This window comes from Nerophis lumbriciformis, linkage group LG25, assembly GCF_033978685.3.
Source record: "Nerophis lumbriciformis linkage group LG25, RoL_Nlum_v2.1, whole genome shotgun sequence".
NCBI classification, from domain to species: domain Eukaryota; kingdom Metazoa; phylum Chordata; class Actinopteri; order Syngnathiformes; family Syngnathidae; genus Nerophis; species Nerophis lumbriciformis.
The window spans coordinates 35,231,803-35,256,802 of NC_084572.2; the positions used below are offsets into that span (position 1 = coordinate 35,231,803).

A 25,000-nucleotide genomic window follows, 5' to 3' on the forward strand; every position below is an offset into this window, starting at 1 on the left:
ACAACAGAACTAAGAAGAGAACTAACAAAATAACTAAGAAGAGAACTAACAAGAGAACAAGAAAACTAAGATGAGAACTAAGAAGAGAACTAAGAAGAGAACTAACAAGATAACTAACAAGATAACTAAGAAGTGAACTAACAAAATAACTAAGAAGACAACTAAGAAGAAAACTAACAAGAGAACTAAGAAGATAACTAACCAGAGAAATAAGAAAGAACAAGATAACTAACAGAGAACTAAGAGGAGAACTAACAAGAGAACTAAGAAGGGAACTAACAAGAGAAATAAGAAGAAAACTGACAAGAAATCTAAGAAGAGAACTATTAAGATAACTAAGAAGAGAACCAAGAAGAGAACTAACAAGAGAACTAACAAGATAAACAAGAAGATAGCTTACAAGAGAACTAAGAAGATAGCTAACAAGAGAACTAACAAGAGAACTAACAAGAGAACTAACAAGAGAACTAAGAAAATAATTAAGAAGAAAACTAACAAGAGAACTAAAAAGAGAACTAACCAGAGAAACAAGAAGAAAACTAACAAGATAACTAACAGATAACTAACAAGAGACCTAACAAAAAAAATAAGAAGAGAACTAACAAGATAACTAACAAGATAACTAAGAAGAGAACTAACAATATAACTAACATGAGAACTAACAATAGAAATAAGAAAAGAACTAACAAGATACCTAAGAAGTGAACTAACAAGAGAACTAAGAAGAGAACTAACAAAAGAACTAAGAAGAGAACTAACAAGACAACTTAGAAAAGAACTAAGAAGAGAACTAACACAACTAAGAAAAGAACTAAGAGGAGAACTAACATGAGAAATATCTAGAAAACTAAGAAAAGAACTAAGAAGAGAACTAAGAAGAAAACTAAAAAGAAAACTAAGAAAACTAAGAAAAATACTAAGAAGAGAACTAAGAAGAGAACTAGGAAGAGAAAATAGTTACCAAGTAGAAAAGCAATCAAAGAGCAGCTCCTCAAAGCAGAAAGAAGCAGAGTTAGCAGAGTTATTCGAGTTAGCATGTTGAGTGCAGTCAGACAGTAACACAACATGTCATCCGCATCATCCCCAAAATGTCATCACATCTCATTTATGACATCTCCTCTCTCAATGTTTCATCACAATTTGACAATAAATGTTTTACTTATGTCACTAACTGACTGACTGATAACTGACTGACTGATAACTGACTGACTGATAACTTACTAATAACCAACTAATAACTGATTGACTAATAACTAACGGACTAATATTGACTAACTAACAGCATAACTGACTGACTGATAACCAACTAATAACTGACTGACTGATAACTAACTGAGTGACTGACAACTGACTGACTAAATAATAACTAACTCACTGACTAATAAATAACTCACTGACTGACCAACAACTGACTAATAACTGACTAATAAATAACTACCTGACTGACTAATAACTAACTAACTAACTGACTGACTAATAACTAACCAACTGACTGATAACTTACTAATTGATAACTAACTTACTGACTGACTGACAACAACGGTAAGTAGTATTAAATATACAGGAAGTATTAGTAAAGATACAGGAAGTAGTAGGAAAGACATGGGTAGTAGTAGTAGTAGTAGTAGTAGTAGTAAATATATAGGAGGTAGTAGTAAATATACGAGTAGTAGTTGTAGTAGTAAATCTACAGGAAGTAGTAGTAAAGATACAGGAAGTAGTAGTATAGATACAGGAAGTAGTAGTAAAGATACGGGTCGTAGTAGTAGTAAAGATACAGGAAGTAGTAGTAAAGATATGGGAAGTAGCAGTAAAGATACAGGAAGTAGTAGTATAGATACGGGTAGCAGTAGTAGTAGTAAAGCTACAGGAAGTAGTGGTAAAGAAACAGGAAGTAATAAAAAAGATACAGGTGGTAGTAGTAGTAGTAGTAAAGATACAGGAAGTAGTAGTAAAGATACAGGAAGTAGTAGTAAAGCTACAGGAAGTAGTAGTAAAGCTACAGGAAGTAGTAGTAAAGATACAGGAAGTAGTAGTAAAGCTACAGGAAGTAGTAGTCAAGCTATAGGAAGTAGTAGTAAAGATACAGGAAGTAGTAGTAAAGATACAGGAAGTAGTAGTAAAGATACAGTAAGCAGTAGTAAAGATACAGGAAGTAGTAGTAAAGATACAGTAAGCAGTAGTAAAGCTACAGGAAGTAGTAGTCAAGCTACAGGAAGTAGTAGTAAAGATACAGGAAGTAGTAGTAAAGATACAGGAAGTAGTAGTAAAGCTACAAGAAGTAGTAGTAAAGCTACAGGAAGCAGTAGTAAAGATACAGGAAGTAGTAGTAAAGATACAGGAAGTAGAAGTAGTAGTAAAGATACAGGAAGTAGTAGTAAAGATACAGGTACTATAGTAAAGATACAGTAAGCAGTAGTAAAGATACAGGAAGTAGTAGTAAAGATACAGGAAGTAGTAGTAAAGCTACAGGAAGCAGTAGTAAAGCTACAGGTAGCAGTAGTAAAGATACAGGAAGTAGTAGTAAAGATACAGGAAGTAGTAGTAAAGATACAGGTACTATAGTAAAGATACAGTAAGCAGTAGTAAAGATACAGGAAGCAGTAGTAAAGATACAGGAAGTAGTAGTAAAGATACAGGAAGTAGTAGTAAAGATACAGGAAGTAGTAGTAAAGATACAGGAAGTAGAAGTAGTAGTAAAGATACAGGAAGTAGTAGTAAAGATACAGGAAGTAGAAGTAAAGATACAGGAAGTAGTAGTAAAGATACAGGAAGTAGTAGTAAAGATACAGGTACTATAGTAAAGATACAGTAAGCAGTAGTAAAGATACAGGAAGTAGTAGTAAAGATACAGGAAGTAGTAGTAAAGCTACAGGAAGCAGTAGTAAAGCTACAGGTAGCAGTAGTAAAGATACAGGAAGTAGTAGTAAAGATACAGGAAGTAGTAGTAAAGATACAGGAAGTAGAAGTAAAGATACAGGAAGTAGTAGTAAAGATACAGGAAGTAGAAGTAGTAGTAAAGATACAGTAAGCAGTAGTAAAGATACAGGAAGTAGTAGTAAAGATACAGGAAGTAGTAGTAAAGATACAGGAAGTAGAAGTAGTAGTAAAGATACAGTAAGCAGTAGTAAAGATACAGGAAGTAGTAGTAAAGATACAGGAAGTAGTAGTAAAGATACAGGAAGTAGAAGTAGTAGTAAAGATACAGTAAGCAGTAGTAAAGATAGAGGAAATAGTAGTAAAGATACAGGAAGTAGTAGTAAAGATACAGGAAGTAGAAGTAGTAGTAAAGATACAGTAAGTAGTAGTAAAGATACAGGAAGTAGTAGTAAAGCTACAAGAAGTAGTAATAAAGCTATAGGAAGTAGTAGTAAAGCTACAGGAAATAGTAGTAAAGCTACAGGAAATAGTAGTAAATATACAGGAAGTAGTAGTAAAGCTACAGGAAGTAGTAGTAAAGATACAGGAAGTAGTAGTAAAGCTACAGGAAGTAGTAGTAAAGCTACAGGAAACAGTAGTAAAGATACAGGAAGTAGTAGTAAAGCTACAGGAAGTAGTAGTAAAGATACAGGAAGTAGTAGTAAAGATACAGTAAGTAGTAGTAAAGATACAGGAAGTAGTAGTAAAGCTACAAGAAGTAGTAATAAAGCTATAGGAAGTAGTAGTAAAGCTACAGGAAATAGTAGTAAAGCTACAGGAAATAGTAGTAAATATACAGGAAGTAGTAGTAAAGCTACAGGAAGTAGTAGTAAAGCTACAGGAAGTAGTAGTAAAGATACAGGAAGTAGTAGTAGTAAAGCTACAGGAAGTAGTAGTAAAGCTACAGGAAACAGTAGTAAAGATACAGGAAGTAGTAGTAAAGCTACAGGAAGTAGTTTAGTGTTGATGTGTGAGAAGCATGAAGAATATGACAAAGTATATTTTGAAGATGACAACATGGTGACTAAATGTAACTTTCTTTTCAATGTCATATTGGTGAGGTGTTGCCATGGCAACCACACTCTCTCCTCCTTATCGTCAAGGTGACATCTCCATCCTCCTCATCCTCATCCTCAGCATCTTCATCACAATGCAGCTTCTTCCAAAGTGCTGACTAGGCAGGAAGTGGAGCAGCAGCGCAGCCTCTGATTGGTCGAAAACCACCCCGCCCCCTCCTCGCCCACAACACTGCAGTAACCTGCAAGCCTTTATAGTACTGTGTATAATAATACTACTATTGTAATAATACTACTATTGTACTGCATATACTGTGTATAATACTACTACTATTGTAATAATACTACTATTGTACTGCATATACTGTGTATGATACTACTACTATTGTAATAATACTACTATTGTACTGCATATACTGTGTATAATACTACTACTATTGTAATAATACTACTATTGTACTGCATATACTGTGTATAATACTACTACTATTGTAATAATACTACTATTGTACTGCATATACTGTGTATGATACTACTACTATTGTAATAATACTACTATTGTACTGCATATACTGTGTATGATACTACTACTATTGTAATAATACTACTATTGTACTGCATATACTGTGTATAATACTACTACTATTGTAATACTACTACTATTGTACTGCATATACTGTGTATAATACTACTACTATTGTAATAATACTACTATTGTACTGCATATACTGTGTATAATACTACTACTATTGTAATAATACTACTATTGTACTGCATACACTGTGTATAATACTACTACTATTGTAATACTACTACTATTGTACTGCATATACTGTGTATAATACTACTACTATTGTAATAATACTACTATTGTACTGCATATACTGTGTATAATACTACTACTATTGTAATAATACTACTATTGTACTGCATATACTGTGTATAATACTACTACTATTGTAATACTACTACTATTGTACTGCATATACTGTGTATAATAATACTACTATTGTAATAATACTACTATTGTACTGCATATACTGTGTATAATAATACTACTATTGTAATAATACTACTATTGTACTGCATATACTGTGTATAATAATACTACTATTGTAATAATACTACTATTGTACTGCATATACTGTGTATAATAATACTACTATTGTAAGAATACTACTATTGTACTGCATATACTGTGTATAATACTACTACTATTGTAATAATACTACTATTGTACTGCATATACTGTGTATAATAATACTACTATTGTAATACTACTACTATTGTACTGCATATACTGTGTACAATATTACTGCTATTGTACTGCATATACTGTGTATAATAATACTACTATTGTACTGCATATATTGTGTATAATACTACTATTGTACTGCATATACTGCGTATAATACTACTACTATTGTAATAATACTACTATTGTACTGCATATACTGTGTATAATACTACTACTATTGTACTGCATATATTGTGTATTATAATACTACTATTGTAATAATACTACTATTGTACTGCATATACTGAGTATAATAATACTACTATTGTAATACTACTACTATTGTACTGCATATACTGTGTATAATACTACTACTATTGTACTGCATATACTGTGTACAATATTACTGCTATTGTACTGCATATACTGTGTATGATACTACTAGTATACTGCATATACTGTGTACAATATTACTGCTATTATACTGCATATACTGTGTACAATATTACTGCTATTATACTGCATATACTGTGTACAATATTACTACTATTGCACTGCATATACTGTGTATAATACTACTATTGTAATACTACTACTATTGTACTGCATATACTGTGTATAATACTACTACTATTGTACTGCATATACTGTGTACAATATTACTGCTATTGTACTGCATATACTGTGTATGATACTACTAGTATACTGCATATACTGTGTACAATATTACTGCTATTATACTGCATATACTGTGTACAATATTACTGCTATTATACTGCATATACTGTGTACAATATTACTGCTATTATACTGCATATACTGTGTACAATATTACTGCTATTGTACTGCATATACTGTGTACAATATTACTGCTATTGTACTGCACATAGTGTGTATGATATACTATTATACTGCATATACTGTGTACAATATTACTGCTATTATACTGCATATACTGTGTACAATATAGCCGCTATTGTACTGCATATCCTGTGTATGATACGACTATTATACTGCATATACTGTATATAATATTACTACTATTGTACTGCATGTACTGTGTACAATATTAAAGCTTTTGTACTGCACATAGTGTGTATGATACTACTGTTATATTGCATATACTGTGTACAATGTTACTACTATTATACTGCATATACTGTGAACAATATTACTGCTATTATACTGCACATACTGTGTACAATATAACCGCTATTGTACTGCATATACTGTGTATAATATTACTGCTATTGTACTGCATATACTGTGTATGATACTACTATTGTACTGCATATACTGTATATAATATTACTACTATTGTACTGCATGTACTGTGTACAATATTATAGCTTTTGTACTGCACATAGTGTGTATGATACTACTATTATATTGCATATACTGTGTACAATATTACTACTATTATACTGCATATACTGTGTACAATACTACTACTATTGTACTGCACATACTGTGTACAATATTACTGCTATTGTACTGCATATAGTGTGTATGATACTACTATAATACTGCATGTACTGTGTACAATATTACTGCTATTGTACTGCATATACTGTGTACAATATTACTACTATTGTACTGCATATACTGTGTACAATATTACTGCTATTGTACTGTATATACTGTGTATAATATTACTACTATTGTACTGCATATAGTGTGTCTGATACTACTATAATACTGCATATACTGTGTACAATATTACTGCTATTATACTGCATATACTGTGTACAATATTACTGCTATTGTACTGCACATAGTGTGTATGATACTACTATTATACTGCATATACTGTGTACAATATTACTGCTATTATACTGCATATACTGTGTACAATACTACTACTATTGTACTGCATATACTGTGTACAATATTACTGCTATTGTGCTGTATATACTGTGTATAATATTACTACTATTGTACTGCATATAGTGTGTATGATACTACTATAATACTGCATATACTGTGTACAATATTACTACTATTGTACTGCATATACTGTGTACAATATTACTGCTATTATACTGCATATACTGTGTACAATATAGCCGCTATTGTACTGCATATACTGTGTACAATATTAATGCTATTGTACTGCATATCCTGTGTATGATACTACTATTATACTGCCTATACTGTATATAATATTACTACTATTGTACTGCATATACTGTGTACAATATTACTGCTATTGTACTGCATATACTGTGTATAATATTACTACTATTGTACTGCATATAGTGTGTATGATACTACTATTATACTGCATATACTGTGTACAATATTACTGCTATTATACTGCATATACTGTGTACAATATAGCCGCTATTGTACTGCATATACTGTGTACAATATTACTGCTATTGTACTGCATATACTGTGTATGATACTACTATTATACTGCATATACTGTGTACAATATTACTGCTATTATACTGCATATAGTGTGTACAATATTACAGCTTTCGTACTGCACATAGTGTGTATGATACTAGTATTATATTGCATATACTGTGTACAATAATACTACTATTATACTGCATAAACTGTGTACAATAATACTACTATTGTACTGCATATATACTGTGTATAATAATACTACTATTGTACTGCACATAGTGTGTATGATACTACTATATTACTGCATATACTGTGTACAATAATACTACTATTGTACTGCATATACTGTGTACAATATTACTACTATTGTACTGCATATACTGCGTATGATACTACTATTATACTGCGTGTATAAATAGTACACAAGTATTTTTGCATTAAAACTTTGTGGTATTTTCCGTCCATTCTGCCTACGTGTCCCTAATGAAGTGGCCAGTGTGAGCGTGTGCTCGCGCGCTAATCGCTAGCCAAAGCCGAGCATGTGATGGATGTTGGGGGTTCGGGGTTCGAAGCTGACCTTTCTTGAACTCCTCCAGCATGGCGTCCAGCTTGGTGTCGCTGAAGACGCAGTGCAGCGGGTGGCGGTAGAACTGCGTGACGGTCTTGAGCGGCGTGCAGTCGTCCGGGTCCACGAAGGCCAGGTCCTTGACGAAGAGGATGTCCACGATGTTGGAGCGCGCGCCCTGGTAGACGGGGATGCGCGTGTAGCCGCTGGCCATCACCTCCGTCATGGCGTTGAAGTCCAGCAGGACGTCGGCGGCCAGCATGAAGCAGTCGCCCAGCGGCGTCAGCACGTCCTCCACCGTCTTGCTGCGCAGCTCCAGCGCGCCCTGGATGATGTTCAGCTCCTCCTTCAGCAGGTCGTGGTACGGGTCGGTGACGCGCAGCATCTCCAGCAGCTTCTCGCGGGTGTAGAAGTTGGAGATCTCCTGGTGGAGGAGGAGGTCGAGCAGCTTGCTGACGGGGTAGGACACCGGGAAGGAGAGCACCATCAGCAGCCGCGTCACCCAGATGGTGCGCGACGCGATGGCCAGGCCGTGGCGCGACGCCACCGCGTGCGGCAGGATCTCGCCCACGAAGAAGACGCCGAGCGCGCAGGCGGCGGTGGCCAGCCAGGTCATGCCCAGGACGCGGCACGTCCACACGGCCAGCGAGGCGTTAATGAGCGCGGTGCCGAGCAGCAGCGTGCACAGCGCGTAGTTCCCGTGGCGGCGCACGGACTCGATTTCGCGCGCGTGTTTTTGCTCCGCGTCCGTGCCGCTGTTCTGCAGCACCTGCAGCTCCACGGGGTCCAGCGCCAGCAGGCTCAAGTTGAGGCCGCTGAGGAGCGCCGAGAGGCCGAGGAGCAGCACCGACACCGCCACCTGCAGCCAGAGCTCCGGCGCCGCCGCGCGCTCCTCCACCGCCACCCAGAAGTCGCGCGTCCGGTAGTGCTCCCACTTGGCGCCGTCGAACGCGCACACGGAGTAGAACTTGACGCTCTCGCCGCGCCGCAGCTCCTTGGCCAGCAGCTCCACTAACACCGAGTTCTGGCTGGACGCGGACTTGAAGGAGCCCAGGACCTCGATGTCGGACGTCCGCGCGCTCTTGTCCGCGCACGCGTTGTTGCCGCGCGGCCGCGCCTGGCCCTGGCGCCCCGACGCCGGCTCCTCGATGAAGGCGATCCAGGGCGCGGCGTTGTTGGCGCGGCCGGTGCGGTTGAGGCCGCCGGGGGTGGACGAGGAGTAGTAGACGCGCAGCGTGAAGCGCGTGCCCTCCGTGGCCCGGAGCACGCCGCCCCGCACCGAGAGCTCCGCGCCGGTCTCCTCCGGACGGAGGCCGAGCAGGGCGAGCCCCGGGCCGGGGAGCAGGAGCAGCAGGGAGAGGCCGAGGCGGAGGACGGAGGCTCCATCCATGATGGGGTGGGGGACTCTCTCAGTCTGGGTCACGTGACGCCGCCTGGTTTCCGGTCCATGCGGCGGAGGAGAGCCGCTGCTGCACTGTGACGTCACTGGCTGCGCAGAAAACGCCGATTTTATTCACACGATGACGCACATGTGGTCATGTCGCGCAATAACGGACTCATTTTCCTGACGTTCGTCGACATGAAAGAAATTAAATGAGTCGTGACTATACACCGCGAGCTGATATTATATAATAATAATAATAATAATAATAATAATAATCACATCAAATGACTTATTTATAGATTTTAACACGCATGACGACGATAGAGTGGAAGCTGTGATGCACAGGAGTCACCACAAGATGGCAGCAACGTCAAATCCTGCTGAGCTTCTGACTTGATGACGTCTGTCTATTGATTACTCAAATTGTTTGGAAATGTTACCATAGGGACGAAGTGGTCTCCATGGCGACCACAGCATGAAGCGAAGGACTATATAGATGAGTACTTCTAATGTTGTCATAATTATAATCAATAATGTATAGTCATTAAATGTGAAGTGAGGTAAATTATATGAATGTAATTATAGAAACCATTATCTCCGGATGTGTCTGTTGCTGGTGTGAAAGAAATGGAATTCTCTAGACTTAAAAAGTTGCAAGAATATGTTTGAATTTAAAAAGAGTTACAAAAAGAGACAACTGGAATTATATCAAACTAATTTTTGATTTTGATCGAAAATTAAAAGTGTGTTGGAGTTGGAACAGTGATAAAGTCATCTAAAATAAGTTGTGTTAAAAAGGGGGCAGATAAATATAAGAACAGTATTCTTCCATCTGCTCCTTTCTGAGCATGGAAATGTATAAGAAACAAAAACAAATTAAAGTGTCAACTGTATATGGCTTGTATATATGGATTTTCATGAAAGGAATACAAAGAAATGATGATGATGATGACTACATTTCAACCAGTGTGTGGCACTATAGTGCCTTGCCCAAGGGCACGGCAAAGCTCCTTTATATACAACATATAATAATATAACCACAACATAATATACATGATTAATATATTGATCATAATATAAAATATATTATGATGTATTTTTATTATAATTAAAATATGTTTTATGATTATTTTAAGATAATTATAAGGAATTTAGTTATAAGGAACATTCTAATATAATTATAATATAACATACAATGACACTTTTTAATGAAAAAATATATTTGAATATATTAGATATCAGAAACAGATTCTAATGCATCTATAATAAGTAATAATAAAATCAAGTAGTTTTATTATCAAATATATAATATAAATATACTATAGTATAGATTAAACAAATGTTGATCACATTATACATTATGATATATTTGTGTCACAATATATTTTTATGATTATGTCAGATTTATTCTAAAATTTGTCTCGTAATAAAAGGTTTAATGTCTGCATATTTTATTGCAACATATACATTTTGTTGTATTTATATGGTAATATAACGCATTTTATAATATAGCTACATCGAGAGATATATTTGAATATAATTATACTGTAATACAAGGAATATTCTCATATATTTATATTATAAGACATACTTTATTATACGATATTATGATGCATTTTTATTATATTATTTATGTATTCCATTATAACCTAATATTATATATACTATGTATATATTGTAATATCATATATATTTTAATTTTAATATAAATATAACATTTATACTAAAATATATATTGATCTATTTATAAGTTATATTCTAATATATTTTTATTGTGATACAACATATATTTTTCTAATATATTTAAATAAGACATATTTTTTTTATAAGATATTATGATACATTTTTATTATATTATTTATGTATTCCATTACAACAGAAGATTATATATATTATGTCTATATTGTAATATTATATATATACTATACATTCTAATTGTAATATAAATATTACATGTTTATATTAAAATATATATTTGATATATTTATATTATAAGATATATTCATATTTGATAAGATATTATGATACACTTATATTATGTCATATATTTATATTACATTTAATCATAACATAAGATATATTCTAATATATTTTTATTGTAATAAAATATATATTTAATTAAGACATAAAAGATATTATTTGTATAAGGTTGTGCTGCAGTAGTCCAAGGTGCCACAAGGGGGCGCTCGGTCCGAACAAGACATGTCACGTGGGTGCAGCAATGACGTCACAGAAGTCAAACATTGGACAAGTCAAACAGAACCATGAGAACTTCCGTCAATATTTAACCAGAACGCTCAAAGTCCCGGTCAGCCCGGTTGGTTTGAGTCAGTCCGGACTAGAACCTTCGTCATGCTGAAATCTAAGACCTGGACCAGCACGGTTTACTGGGTCAGAACCTGGAGCCGCCGGAACCATGGAGTTGCTGCGTCCGCCCGGCTGGACCTGAGCGGCATCTACCCGCCCATCGCCACCCCCTTCACCGCCCAGGAGGACGTGGACTACGACAAACTGGACCAGAACCTGCTCAAGTACGCCAAGATACCGTTTAAAGGTACACAATAATGACGTCACAATAATGTTATTGAGCACAAATCGCTTCACCAAAATAAAGTTAGAAACATGCGCAGTGCTTCCGAGGTCACCGGTTAAACCGGAAGTGTGGTATAACTAGAAAATAAAAGCACATTATTACTTTATGAAAAAGTATTGTTGGTCTACAAGTGAAACGAGCTTAAATCTACACGTGGCACAACAATGACGTCACAATAATGTTATTGAGAGCAATCGCTTCACCAAAATAAAGCCGAAAGTTAGAAACATGCGCAGTGCATCCTGGGTGAACGGTTAAACCGGAAGTGTGTTGTTTTTAACCGGAAGTGTGGTATAACTAGAAAACAAAAGCACATTATTACTTTATCAACAGTAAAGATCGTTGGTCTACAAGTGAAATGAGCTCATGAATCGATTAACGTGGACCCCGACATAAACAAGTTGAAAAACTAATTCAGTGTGTTACCATTTAGTGGTCAATTGTACGGAATATGTGGAATCTACTAATAAAAGTTTCAATCAAAAAATTCAAAGGAAAACGTGGCAGTATGACGTCACAATAATGTTATTGAGAACAAATCGCTTCACCAAAATAAAGCCGAAAGTTAGAAGCATGCGCAGTGCTTCTTGCGTGACCGATTAAACCGGAAGTTTGATGTTTTTAACCGGATGTGTGGTATAACTAGAAAATAAAAGCACATTGTTACTTTATGACAAAGTAAAGATTGTTGGTCTACAAGTGAAACGAGCTTAAAAGTACGCGTGGCACAACAATGACGTCACAATAATGTTATCGAGAACACTGGCTTCACCAAAATAAAGCCGAAAGTTAGAAACATGCGCAGTGACTCCTGGGTGACCAGTTAAACCGGAATGTTTTTTTAAACCGGAAGTGCCGAAAGTTTGTCGTTTTTAACCGGAAGTTTGGTATAACTAGAAAATAAAAGCACATTGTTATTTTATGAAAAAGTAAAGATTGTTGGTCTACAAGTGAAACGAGCTTAAAAGTACACGTGGCACAACAATGACGCCACAATAATGTTATTGAGAACACTCGCTTCACCAAAATAAAGCCGAAAGTTAGAAACATGCGCAGTGATTCCTGGGTGACCACTTAAACCGGAAGTGTGGTATAACATTATTACTTTATGAAAAAGTAAAGACTGTTGGTCTACAAGTAAAACGAACTTAAAAGTACACGTGGCACAACAATGACGTCACAATAATGTTATTGAGAACAAATCGTTTCACCAAAATAAAGCCGAAAGTTAGAAGCATGCGCAGTGCTTCTTGCGTGACCCATTAAACCGGAAGTTTGTTGTTTTTAACCAGAAGTGTGGTATGACTAGAAAATAAAAGCACATCGTTACTTTATGAAAACGTAAAGATTGTTGGTCTACAAGTGAAACGAGCTTAAAAGTACGCGTGGCACAACAATGACGTCACAATAATGTTATTGAGAACACTCGCTTCACCAAAATAAAGCCGAAAGTTAGAAACATGCGCAGTGATTCCTGGGTGACCAGTTAGACCGGAAGTGTTTTTTTTAAACCGGAAGTGGTTTTTTAAACCGGAAGTGTGGTATAACATTACTTTATGAAAAAGTAAAGACTGTTGGTCTACAAGTGAAACGAGCTTAAAATTAAACGTGGCAGTATGACGTCACAATAATGTTATTGAGAACAAATCGCGTCACCAAAATAAAGCCGAAAGTTAGAAGCATGCGCAGTGCTTCCTGGGTGACCGATTAAACCGGAAGTGTGGTATAACTAGAAAATAAAAGCACATTGTTACTTTATGAAAACGTAAAGATTGTTGGTCTACAAGTGAAACGAGCTTAAAAGTACACGTGGCACAACAATGACGTCACAATAATGTTATTGAGAACAAATCGTTTCACCAAAATAAAGCCGAAAGTTAGAAGCATGCGCAGTGCTTCCTGGGTGACCGATTAAACCGGAAGTGTGGTATAACTAGAAAATAGAAGCACATTGTTACTTTATGACAAAGTAAAGATTGTTGGTCTACAAGTGAAACGAGCTTAAAAGTACACGTGGCACAACAATGACGTCACAATAATGTTATTGAGAACACTCGCTTCACCAAAATAAAGCCGAAAATTAGAGACATGCGCAGTGATTCCTGGGTGACCAGTTAAACCGGAAGTGTTTTTTTAAACCGGAAGTGTGGTATAACATTATTACTTTATGAAAAAGTAAAGACTGTTGGTCTACAAGTGAAACGAGCTTAAAGGTAAACGTGGCATTATGACGTCACAATGTTATTGAGAACAAATTGCTTCACCAAAATAAAGCCGAAAGTTAGAAACATGCGCAGTGCTTCCTGGGTGACCGATTAAACCGGAAGTGTGGTATAACTAGAAAATAAAAGCACATTGTTACTTTATGAAAACGTAAAGATTGTTGGTCTACAAGTAAAACGAACTTAAAAGTACACGTGGCACAACAATGACGTCACAATAATGTTGTTGAGAACAAATCGCTTCACCAAAATAAAGCCGAAAGTTAGAAGCATGCGCAGTGCTTCTTGCGTGACCGATTAAACCGGAAGTTTGTTTTTAACCGGATGTGTGGTATAACTAGAAAATAAAAGCACATTGTTACTTTATGACAAAGTAAAGATTGTTGGTCTACAAGTGAAACGAGCTTAAAAGTACACGTGGCACAACAATGACGTCACAATAATGTTATTGAGAACACTCGCTTCACCAAAATAAAGCCGAAAGTTAGAAACATGCGCAGTGATTCCTGGGTGACCACTTAAACCGGAAGTGTGGTATAACATTATTACTTTATGAAAAAGTAAAGACTGTTGGTCTACAAGTAAAACGAACTTAAAAGTACACGTGGCACAACAATGACGTCACAATAATGTTATTGAGAACAAATCGTTTCACCAAAATAAAGCCGAAAGTTAGAAGCATGCGCAGTGCTTCTTGCGTGACCCATTAAACCGGAAGTTTGTTGTTTTTAACCAGAAGTGTGGTATGACTAGAAAATAAAAGCACATCGTTACTTTATGAAAACGTAAAGATTGTTGGTCTACAAGTGAAACGAGCTTAAAAGTACGCGTGGCACAACAATGACGTCACAATAATGTTATTGAGAACACTCGCTTCACCAAAATAAAGCCGAAAGTTAGAAACATGCGCAGTGATTCCTGGGTGACCGGTTAAACCGGAAGTGTGTTGTTTTTAACCGGAAGTGTGGTATAACGTGAAAATAAAAGCACATTATTACTTTACGAACAGTAAAGATCGTTGGTCTACAAGTGAAACGAGCTCATGAATCGATGACATGGACCCCGACTTTAACAAGTTGAAAAACGTATTCATTTAGTGGTCAATTGTACTGGAAACCGGAAGTGTGTTGTTTTTAACCGGAAGTGTGTTATAACTAGAATATAAAAGGAAGGGAGTAGCTAAAATGAGAAAATGAAAGTGAAATGAGCTTAAGTATGATCTATTATGGCACTTATATATGATATAAGTATGATTATTATATATGTATTTAATATTATATTATTTATTATAATTATTATTATTGTCTATTGTGAGTGAACTGTGGTGCTGACTTTCCCCCAGGGATCAATAAAATACTTTCTATTCTATTCTATATTTTAATAAATCATTTGAAACTATTAGGTAAGATAAGTATTTTTTTTTAATAATGAAAAAAAGTACAACTCGTTGAACTTTAATGTCATTTTGTGTTTTTAATGGAGAGATGGGAGACCACTAGTTAGAATGTTCCTTCACCTAAAAACGTATAAGAATACACAATAAGTAAGAATAAAATGTACTTATGGATATATTTATCATTACAACTACAATAAAATGTAGGACACAATAAAAATATGAATACACATTTCTACGTGTGTACACACTACATATTGGAAAAAAAACAAAAAAACGTAACACAATTAAATAAATTAATGATGTATATATTTTTTTGTAAATAAATAAATACAATTTCTAGTCCAGTTGCCAGTCGGGCGTGCATAACAACGGCTTCCAAGCGTACTGCAAATCGGTGGTCATCTTTCACTTAAAAGAGCCGTTCAAAAGAGTCGATTCGTTTGAAAACGCCACGTCTCAATTTGCCTCGTCGTCGTTTCAAAAGCAAAGATTCATGCAATAAGGTTTGATGTTTATCCGGAATAATCTTTCCAATATGCAGAACTAGTAATGGGACCCATTACCTCCCTGCTTGGCACTCAGCATCAAGGGTTGGAATTGGGGGTTAAATCACCAAAATGATTCCCGGGCGCGGCCACCGCTGCTGCCCACTGCTCCCCTCACCTCCCAGGGGGTGATCAAGGGTGATGGGTCAAATGCAGAGAATAATCTCGCCACACCTAGTGTGTGTGTGACAATCATTGGTACTTTAACTTTAACTTAGTTAATATTATTGCTCAAGGTCGCCCTCTGGTGGTCAGCCGCCGCTACTGCAAGTCCTTCCATGGAAATATGCAGGGATTATTGGTGATTCTGGAGTGTTGTTGCAGGTCTGGTGGTTCAGGGCTCCAATGGCGAGTACCCTTACCTGACGGAGGAGGAGCGCGTGGAGGTGGTGAGGAGGGTCCGCCGCTCGCTGCCTGCTGACAAACTGCTCCTGGCGGGGTCCGGCTGCGAATGTAAGTCAGGGTCCTTACAGCGAGTGTGTGTTTGCACTGAGTGTGTGTTAGCGCCCACCATGTTGTCGCTCAGCCAGCAGAGCCACGCTGCGGCTGACAGAGAAGATGGCGGCGGCCGGGGCAGACGCCGCCCTGGTGGTGACGCCGTGCTTCTACAAGGGCAAGATGGACAGCCACGCCCTCGTGCAACATTTCACCAAGGTAACCGTGTTTGCACTCACCTGAGTGTCATAAACCAGGTGTCTCGGTGCCGCCCCCCCCCCGCCCCCGCAGGTGGCAGACGGCAGTGCGGTGCCGGTGGTTCTGTACAGCGTTCCCGCCAACACGGGCCTGGAGCTTCCTGTGGACGCCGTGGTCCACCTGGCCCAACATCCCAACATCGCCGGACTCAAAGACAGCGGCGGAGACGTGAGGAGCGCTTCTTTTATTTACCTAGTCAGGTCTTTAAAATGTCTTACTTTAATAGACTATCAAATATTTTATTACATTTAAAATTTGTATTTATTTATTCTATTCATAAAATAAACAACATTTATATATTATTTTAATAGACTAAAATATCCTATTTTATTTTTGTATTAACTTTAAAAAAAATGTATTTGTTATTTATTTGATAAAAATCAATAAATAACACCCATCCATCCATCCATCCATCCATTTTGTACCGCTTTTCCCTTTCGGGGTCGTGGGGGTGCTGGAGCCTATCCCAGCTGCATTCGGGCGGAAGGCGGGGTACACCCTGGACAAGTCGCCACCTCATCACAGGGCCAACACAGATAGACAGTCAACATTCACACACTAGGGCCAATTTTGTGTTGCCAATCATATCTTAATCGACTGAAAAATATATTTTTTAAATATTTTTAAAATTTTTAAAAATGTATTAATTTTTAAAATGTATTTTATAAAAAGAAATAAATAATATATATACTTATACTAAAACATATTTGATTTTAAATTATTTTTTTTTTCTTATTTATTTTATAAAATAAATAACATATACATTTCTTGTTTTAATAAACTAAAAAAATATCTTATTTTATATTTAAAAATGTTTGTATTCATCATTTATTTATTTTATAAAAATAAATAAATAATATATATATATATATATATATATATATATATATATATATATATATATATATATATATATATATATACTGTTTATGTAAATATATCTTATTTTAATAGACTAAAAAATATCCTTTTTTATATTTTAAATGTATTTATTTTTTATTTATTTTATATAAATAAATAACATTTATGTCTTATTTTAATATACTAACATATCTTATTTTTTTCGTTTTCAAAAATGTACCTATTTTTTGGATTTTATAAAATAAATAAATAACATATATCTTGTTTTAATAGACAAAAAATATTTCATTTTTTAAAAATGTATGTTTTTTTTAAATGTATTGTATAAAAATAAATAAAGAACATCTTATTTTAATAGACTAAAAACGATCTTTTTCATTTTAAATGTTATTTAATTTTTTTAAATTTTCATAATATTAAAAGCTGAAAAAAATAACAACATTTAAAATAAATATGAATTATACACCGAAATAATAATAATGTATAATATTTTATTGATAAAATACATATTAATTAGAGTAGTAAAAAAGGCAAATATGTAATTGAGGAGATATTTTTTCACAACATTTGCATCAGTATTCATGTCAGCTGTAATAATTCCTATAAAGTAATAATAATAATAAATTAATGTCAGCACTAATCATTGCTATGAAGTAGTAATAATAAAATGAATGTCAGCAGTAATAATTGCTATGAAGTAATAATAATAAAATGAATGTTTGAAGTAATAATTGCTGTGAAGTAATAATAATAATAATAAAATGTTTGCAGTAATAATTGCTATGAAGTAATAATAATAATAAAATGAATGTCTGCAGTAATAATTCCTATGAAGTAATAATAAAAATAAAATGAATGTCAGCAGTAATAATTCATATGAAGTAATAATAATAATAATAATAAAATAATGTCAGCAGTAATAATTGCTATGAAGTTATAATAATAATAAAATGAACGTTTGCAGTAATAATTGCTATGAAGTAATAATAATAAAATAATGTCAGCAGTAATAATTGCTATGAAGTAGTAATAATAATAATAAAATGAACGTTTGCAGTAATAATTGCTATGAAGTAATAATAATAAAATAATGTCAGCAGTAATAATTGCTATGAAGTAATAATAATAATAAAATGAGCGTTTGCAGTAATAATTGCTATGAAGTAATAATAATAAAATGTCAGCAGTAATAATTGCTACGAAGTAATAATAATAATAAAATGAACGTTTGCAGAAATAATTGCTATAAAGTAATAATAATAAAATAATGTCAGCAGTAATAATTGCTATGAAGTAATAATGATAATAAAATTAACGTTTGCAGTAATAATTGCTATGAAGTAATAATAATACAATTAATGTTTGCAGTAATAATTGATATGAAGTAATAATAATAATAAATTGAATGTTTGCGGTATTAATTGCTATGAAGTAATAATAATAATAAAATGAATATTAGCAGTAATAATTGCTATGAAGTAATAATAATAAAATAATGTCAGCAGTAATAATAATAATAAAAAGTTTCATGAATTGGAGTGAAACCAAAAGAGTGAGCTTGGTGTTGCGTTCGCTGCTGCAGGGAAAAAAGGCCGCTGGCTGTGTGGGAAGTGTCTTCAAGTGTCAGCAGAAAGTTGTGCTGATGATTTGGGAGACTGTGGGCGCGTGGCGTGGGTGTGAGGTGGAGCGCTCTGCTCCGTGCTGCTTCTCGTAGGCGACTAGACGAAAGGTGAAAGGTCAGCTGGTGAGAGACGGACAGCTTGAAGGAAAAATGTTTTTTTTTTTTTTTTCTATCTTCGTTTTCTTCTCTGCATACTTTTACATTATTACTGTACTTTTCAACTATTCATCATTTTATTACTTAGTTTGTTCTTTTACTGCACATGATTCTTACTTTATACTAGCTTTGTACTTTTAAAATATTCATCATTTTATTACTTAGTTTGTTCTTTTACTGCACATGATTCTTACTTTATACTAGCTTTATACTTTTAAAATATTCATCATTTTATTACTTAGTTTGTTCTTTTACTGCACATGATTCTTACTTTATACTAGCTTTGTACTTTTAAACTATTCATCATTTTATTACTTAGTTTGTTCTTCTACTGCACATGATTCTTACTTTATACTAGCTTTGTACTTTTAAAATATTCATCATTTTATCACGTAGTTCGTTCTTTTACTGCACATGATTCTTATTTTATACTAGCTTTGTACTTTTAAAGTATTTATCATTTTATTACTTAGTTTGTTCTTTTACTGCACATGATTCTTATTTTATACTAGCTTTGTACTTTTAAAATACTCATCATTTTATTACTTAGTTTGTTCTTTTACTTTACATGATTCTTAGTTTATACTAGCTTTGTACTTTTAAAGTATTCATCATTTTATTACTTAGTTTGTTCTTTTACTGCACATGATTCTTATTTTATACTAGCTTTGTACTTTTAAAGTATTCATCATTGTATTACTTAGTTTGTTCTTTTACTGCACATGATTCTTGTTTTATACTGAGTTTGTACTTTTAAAGGACACATATTTTATACTTAGTTGATTGTTTTTAGTACACATGATTCTTATTTTATACTTAGTTTTTGCTTATTGTCCACGTGATTCTTATTTTATACTGAGTTTGTACTTTTAAAGGACACATATTTTATACTTAGTTGATTGTTTTTAGTACACATGATTCTTATTTTATACTTAGTTTTTGCTTATTGTACACATGATTCTTATTTTATACTGAGTTTGTACTTTTATTACTCATGATTTTTATTTTATATTTTGCTTATTCTTTTAGTATACATGATTGTTAGTTTATACTTGGTTTGTACTTTTTAAAGCATGCATGTTTTTTTATACTTAGTTTGTACTTTTAGTACACATGGTTCTTATTTTATATTTATATTTTACTATTAGTGCACATGATTCTTTATCTATACTTGTCATTTTAGTACACATATTTGTTATTATAAAGTTAGTTTATTATTTTAGTACACTATTCTTATTTTAAAGTTAGTTTGTACTTTGAGTACAGATGATTCTTATTTTATACATAGTTTATTTCTTTGGTACACATACGTCTTTATACTTTTAGTCCACATGATTCTTATTTTATACTTGGTTTATTTTTTTTTAGAATATATGATTCTTTTTTACACCTAGTTTGTACTTTTAACACATGATTCCTATTTTATACTTACTTTGTACGTTTTGTACACACTACTCTTATTTTATGCTTACTTTAGTTTGTACTTTCAGTACACATGATTTTTATTTTATACTTACTTTAGTTTGCACTTTTAGTACACACACATGATTGTTATTTTATACTTAGTATGTACTTTTCGTACACAATACTCTTATTTCATATTTATACATTTAGTACACATTATTCTTTTTTTAAACTTGGTTTGTACTTTGAGTACACACTATTCTTATTTTATGCTTGCATTAAAAGCATACACTATACTTATGTTATGCTTACATTAGTTTGTACTTTTAGTACACATGATTCTTATTTTATACTTTAACACTTACTTTAGTTTGTTCTTTAAATACACATTATTCTTATTTTATACTTACTTTGTACTTTTAGTACACACTATTCTTATGTTATGCTTACATTAGTTTGCACTTTTAGTACACATGATTCTTATTTTATACTTTTACACTTACATTAGTTTGTTTTTTAAGTACACATGATTCTTATTTTATTCGTACTTTGTATTTTTAGTACACACTATTCTTATTTTATGCTTACATTAGTTTGTACTTTTAGTACACATGATTCTTATTTTATACTTAGTTTTTACTTTTCGTACACAATATTCTTATTTCACATTTATACATTTAGTACACATGATTCTTATTTTATACTTGCGTTATTTTGTAGATTTGATACACTTGATTCTTATTTTACACTTACTTTGCACTTTGAGTACACACTATTCTTATTTTATGCTTACATTAGTGTGTACATTTAGTACACACTATACTTATGTTATGCTTACATTAGTTTGTACTTTTAGTACACATGATCCTTATTTTATACTTTTACACTTACATTGGTTTGTTCTTTAAGTAAAAACATGATTCTTATTTTATTCTTACTTTGTACTTTTAGTACACATGATTCTTATTTTATGCTTAATTTAGTTTGTACTTTTCGTACACAATATTCTTATTTCCTATTTCTACATTTTGTACACAGGATTCTTATTTTATACTTACGTTATTTTGTAGATTTGATACACATGATTCTCATTTTACACCTACTTTGTACTTTTGAGTACACACTATTCTTATTTCATGCTTACATTCGTTTGTACTTTTAGTACACACTATACTTATTTTATGCTTACATTAGTTTGTACTTTTAGTACACACTATACATATTTTATACTAACTTTAGTTTGTACTATTAGTACACATGATTCTCATTTGATACTTTTACAGTTTCACTGTACACGATTGTTATTAAGTGCCAAATAAGAAGCACGTGGTCTATAAGGGCTTTAATAAAGGCTGTGGCTGTAGGCAACCTCCTGATGTAGTTTTCCAAGAGCTCCAGCTGGCTCTGCTCTGTATGCGTTATAAAATGTGCGAGTGTTTCTGAAGAGGACTGCTTTGATGCTAACGAGCGCAGGAGATCCGACAGAGTGATCAATCAGCGACTGATCGACAGCCGCTGGCTATAAATAGACGCGTAGGGGGCGGAGCTTGTGCGGCGCGCCTTCCTTCTCCCTGCGGAGTTGAACGCCTGTCAGACGCCGCCTTTGAACGCCTCACTTTTGTTTGCTGGCAAAGAGGAGCTGATGAATGATTGATGATCTGAGTGGCGCCCCCTAGTGACAAAGAAGAGGTGATGAATGAGTGGCGCCCCCTAGTGACCTCCTCTCTTCTCTGCGCCCTCAGATCTCCCGCATGGCCCTCATGGTGCACAAGACCAAGTCTCACCACTTCCAGGTGCTGGCGGGCTCCGCCGGCTTCCTCATGGCGGCCTACTGTGTGGGTGAGGCGCTGACCGGGAAGGGGCGGGGCTAGACAAAGGAGCAACGTGCTGATTGGTGGACAGAGAGCTCAGAAGTCATATGTCAAATGACCAAACAAAAAAATATTTCATATAAGTATATTATCATATACTTTACATATATTTACAATATTATAAATATATACATTTTATAAAAAAAATCTATTTATAATATTTAATTTGAGGTGCAGCGTTCTGATTGGTTGACAGAATGCTAAGAAGAAATAGGTCAGGGGTCACAAAACAAAAAATGTTACTTTCTCTTTTTATACATCTAATATAGTATAAATACATTACTGTACACTGGTACTTTGATATATACATACATATACACATATATAAATAATTTACTACAGACTTTGATATATATTTATAACATGTATTTATAATATTGGAATATAACCATCCATTTCTACCATATTTAATATATATATATATGTATATATATCCATCCATCCATTTTCTACCACTTATTCCCTTTAGGGTCGCGGGGGGCGCTGGAGCCTATCTCAGCTACAATCGGGCGGAAGGCGGTATACACCCTGGACAAGTCGCCACCTCATCGCAGGGCCAACACAGATAGACAGACAACATTCACACTCACATTCACACACTCGGGCCAATTTTAGTATATATATATATATATATATATATATATATATATATATATATATATATATATGTATGTGTGTGTATATATACAGGTAAAAGCCAGTAAATTAGAATATTTTGAAAAACTCGATTTATTTCAGTACCGTAATTGCATTCAAAAGGTGTAACTTGTACATTATATTTATTCATTGCACACAGACTGATGCATTCAAATGTTTATTTCATTTAATTTTGATGATTTGAAGTGGCAACAAATGAAAATCCAAAATTCCGTGTGTCACAAAATTAGAATATTACTTAAGGCTAATACAAAAAAGGGATTTTTAGAAATGTTGGCCAACTGAAAAGTATGAAAATGAGAAATATGAGCATGTACAATACTCAATACTTGGTTGGAGCTCCTTCTGCCTCAATTACTGCGTTAATGCGGCGTGGCATGGAGTCGATGAGTTTCTGGCACTGCTCAGGTGTTATGAGAGCCCAGGTTGCTCTGATAGTGGCCTTCAACTCTTCTGCGTTTTTGGGTCTGGCATTCTGCATCTTCCTTTTCACAATACCCCACAGATTTTCTATGGGGCTAAGGTCAGGGGAGTTGGCGGGCCAATTTAGAACAGAAATACCATGGTCCGTAAACCAGGCACGGGTAGATTTTGCGCTGTGTGCAGGCGCCAAGTCCTGTTGGAACTTGAAATCTCCATCTCCATAGAGCAGGTCAGCAGCAGGAAGCATGAAGTGCTCTAAAACTTGCTGGTAGACGGCTGCGTTGACCCTGGATCTCAGGAAACAGAGTGGACCGACACCAGCAGATGACATGGCACCCCAAACCATCACTGATGGTGGAAACTTTACACTAGACTTCAGGCAACGTGGATCCTGTGCCTCTCCTGTCTTCCTCCAGACTCTGGGACCTCGATTTCCAAAGGAAATGCAAAATTTGCATGGTTGGGTGATGGTTTGGGGTGCCATGTCATCTGCTGGTGTCGGTCCACTCTGTTTCCTGAGATCCAGGGTCAACGCAGCCGTCTACCAGCAAGTTTTAGAGCACTTCATGCTTCCTGCTGCTGACCTGCTCTATGGAGATGGAGATTTCAAGTTCCAACAGGACTTGGCGCCTGCACACAGCGCAAAATCTACTCGTGCCTGGTTTACGGACCATGGTATTTCTGTTCTAAATTGGCCCGCCAACTCCCCTGACCTTAGCCCCATAGAAAATCTGTGGGGTATTGTGAAAAGGAAGATGCAGAATGCCAGACCCAAAAACGCAGAAGAGTTGAAGGCCACTATCAGAGCAACCTGGGCTCTCATAACACCTGAGCAGTGCCAGAAACTCATCGACTCCATGCCACGCCGCATTAACGCAGTAATTGAGGCAAAAGGAGCTCCAACCAAGTATTGAGTATTGTACATGCTCATATTTTTCATTTTCATACTTTTCAGTTGGCCAACATTTCTAAAAATCCCTTTTTTGTATTAGCCTTAAGTAATATTCTAATTTTGTGACACACGGAATTTTGGATTTTCATTTGTTGCCACTTCAAATCATCAAAATTAAATGAAATAA

The 25,000-nt window shown here is 34.9% G+C and overlaps 2 protein-coding genes across 7 annotated transcripts in view; one reads left to right on the top strand and one right to left on the bottom strand.

Annotated features, from left to right (window-relative positions):
* The window catches only part of LOC133621871 (metal transporter CNNM1-like), a 21,404-nt gene extending 11,337 nt beyond the window's left edge, over positions 1 to 10,067 (bottom strand). For all 6 annotated transcript variants that reach the window (XM_061984293.1, XM_061984292.1, XM_061984291.1 and 3 more), the window contains exon 1: positions 8,108 to 10,067. In XM_061984293.1, the coding sequence (XP_061840277.1) occupies positions 8,108 to 9,485 (1,378 nt within the window). In that variant the 5' untranslated portion in view covers positions 9,486 to 10,067. The remainder of the gene's footprint in view (positions 1 to 8,107) is intronic.
* Positions 10,068 to 11,634: 1,567 nt separating this feature from the next.
* hoga1 (4-hydroxy-2-oxoglutarate aldolase 1) overlaps positions 11,635 to 25,000 on the top strand; it is an 18,897-nt gene continuing 5,531 nt past the window's right edge. Inside the window, exons 1-5 of the mRNA XM_061984294.1 lie at positions 11,635 to 12,033; positions 16,560 to 16,688; positions 16,762 to 16,889; positions 16,962 to 17,096; positions 22,713 to 22,809. Coding sequence (XP_061840278.1) covers positions 11,832 to 12,033; positions 16,560 to 16,688; positions 16,762 to 16,889; positions 16,962 to 17,096; positions 22,713 to 22,809 — 691 coding nt within the window. The 5' untranslated portion in view covers positions 11,635 to 11,831. The remainder of the gene's footprint in view (positions 12,034 to 16,559; positions 16,689 to 16,761; positions 16,890 to 16,961; positions 17,097 to 22,712; positions 22,810 to 25,000) is intronic.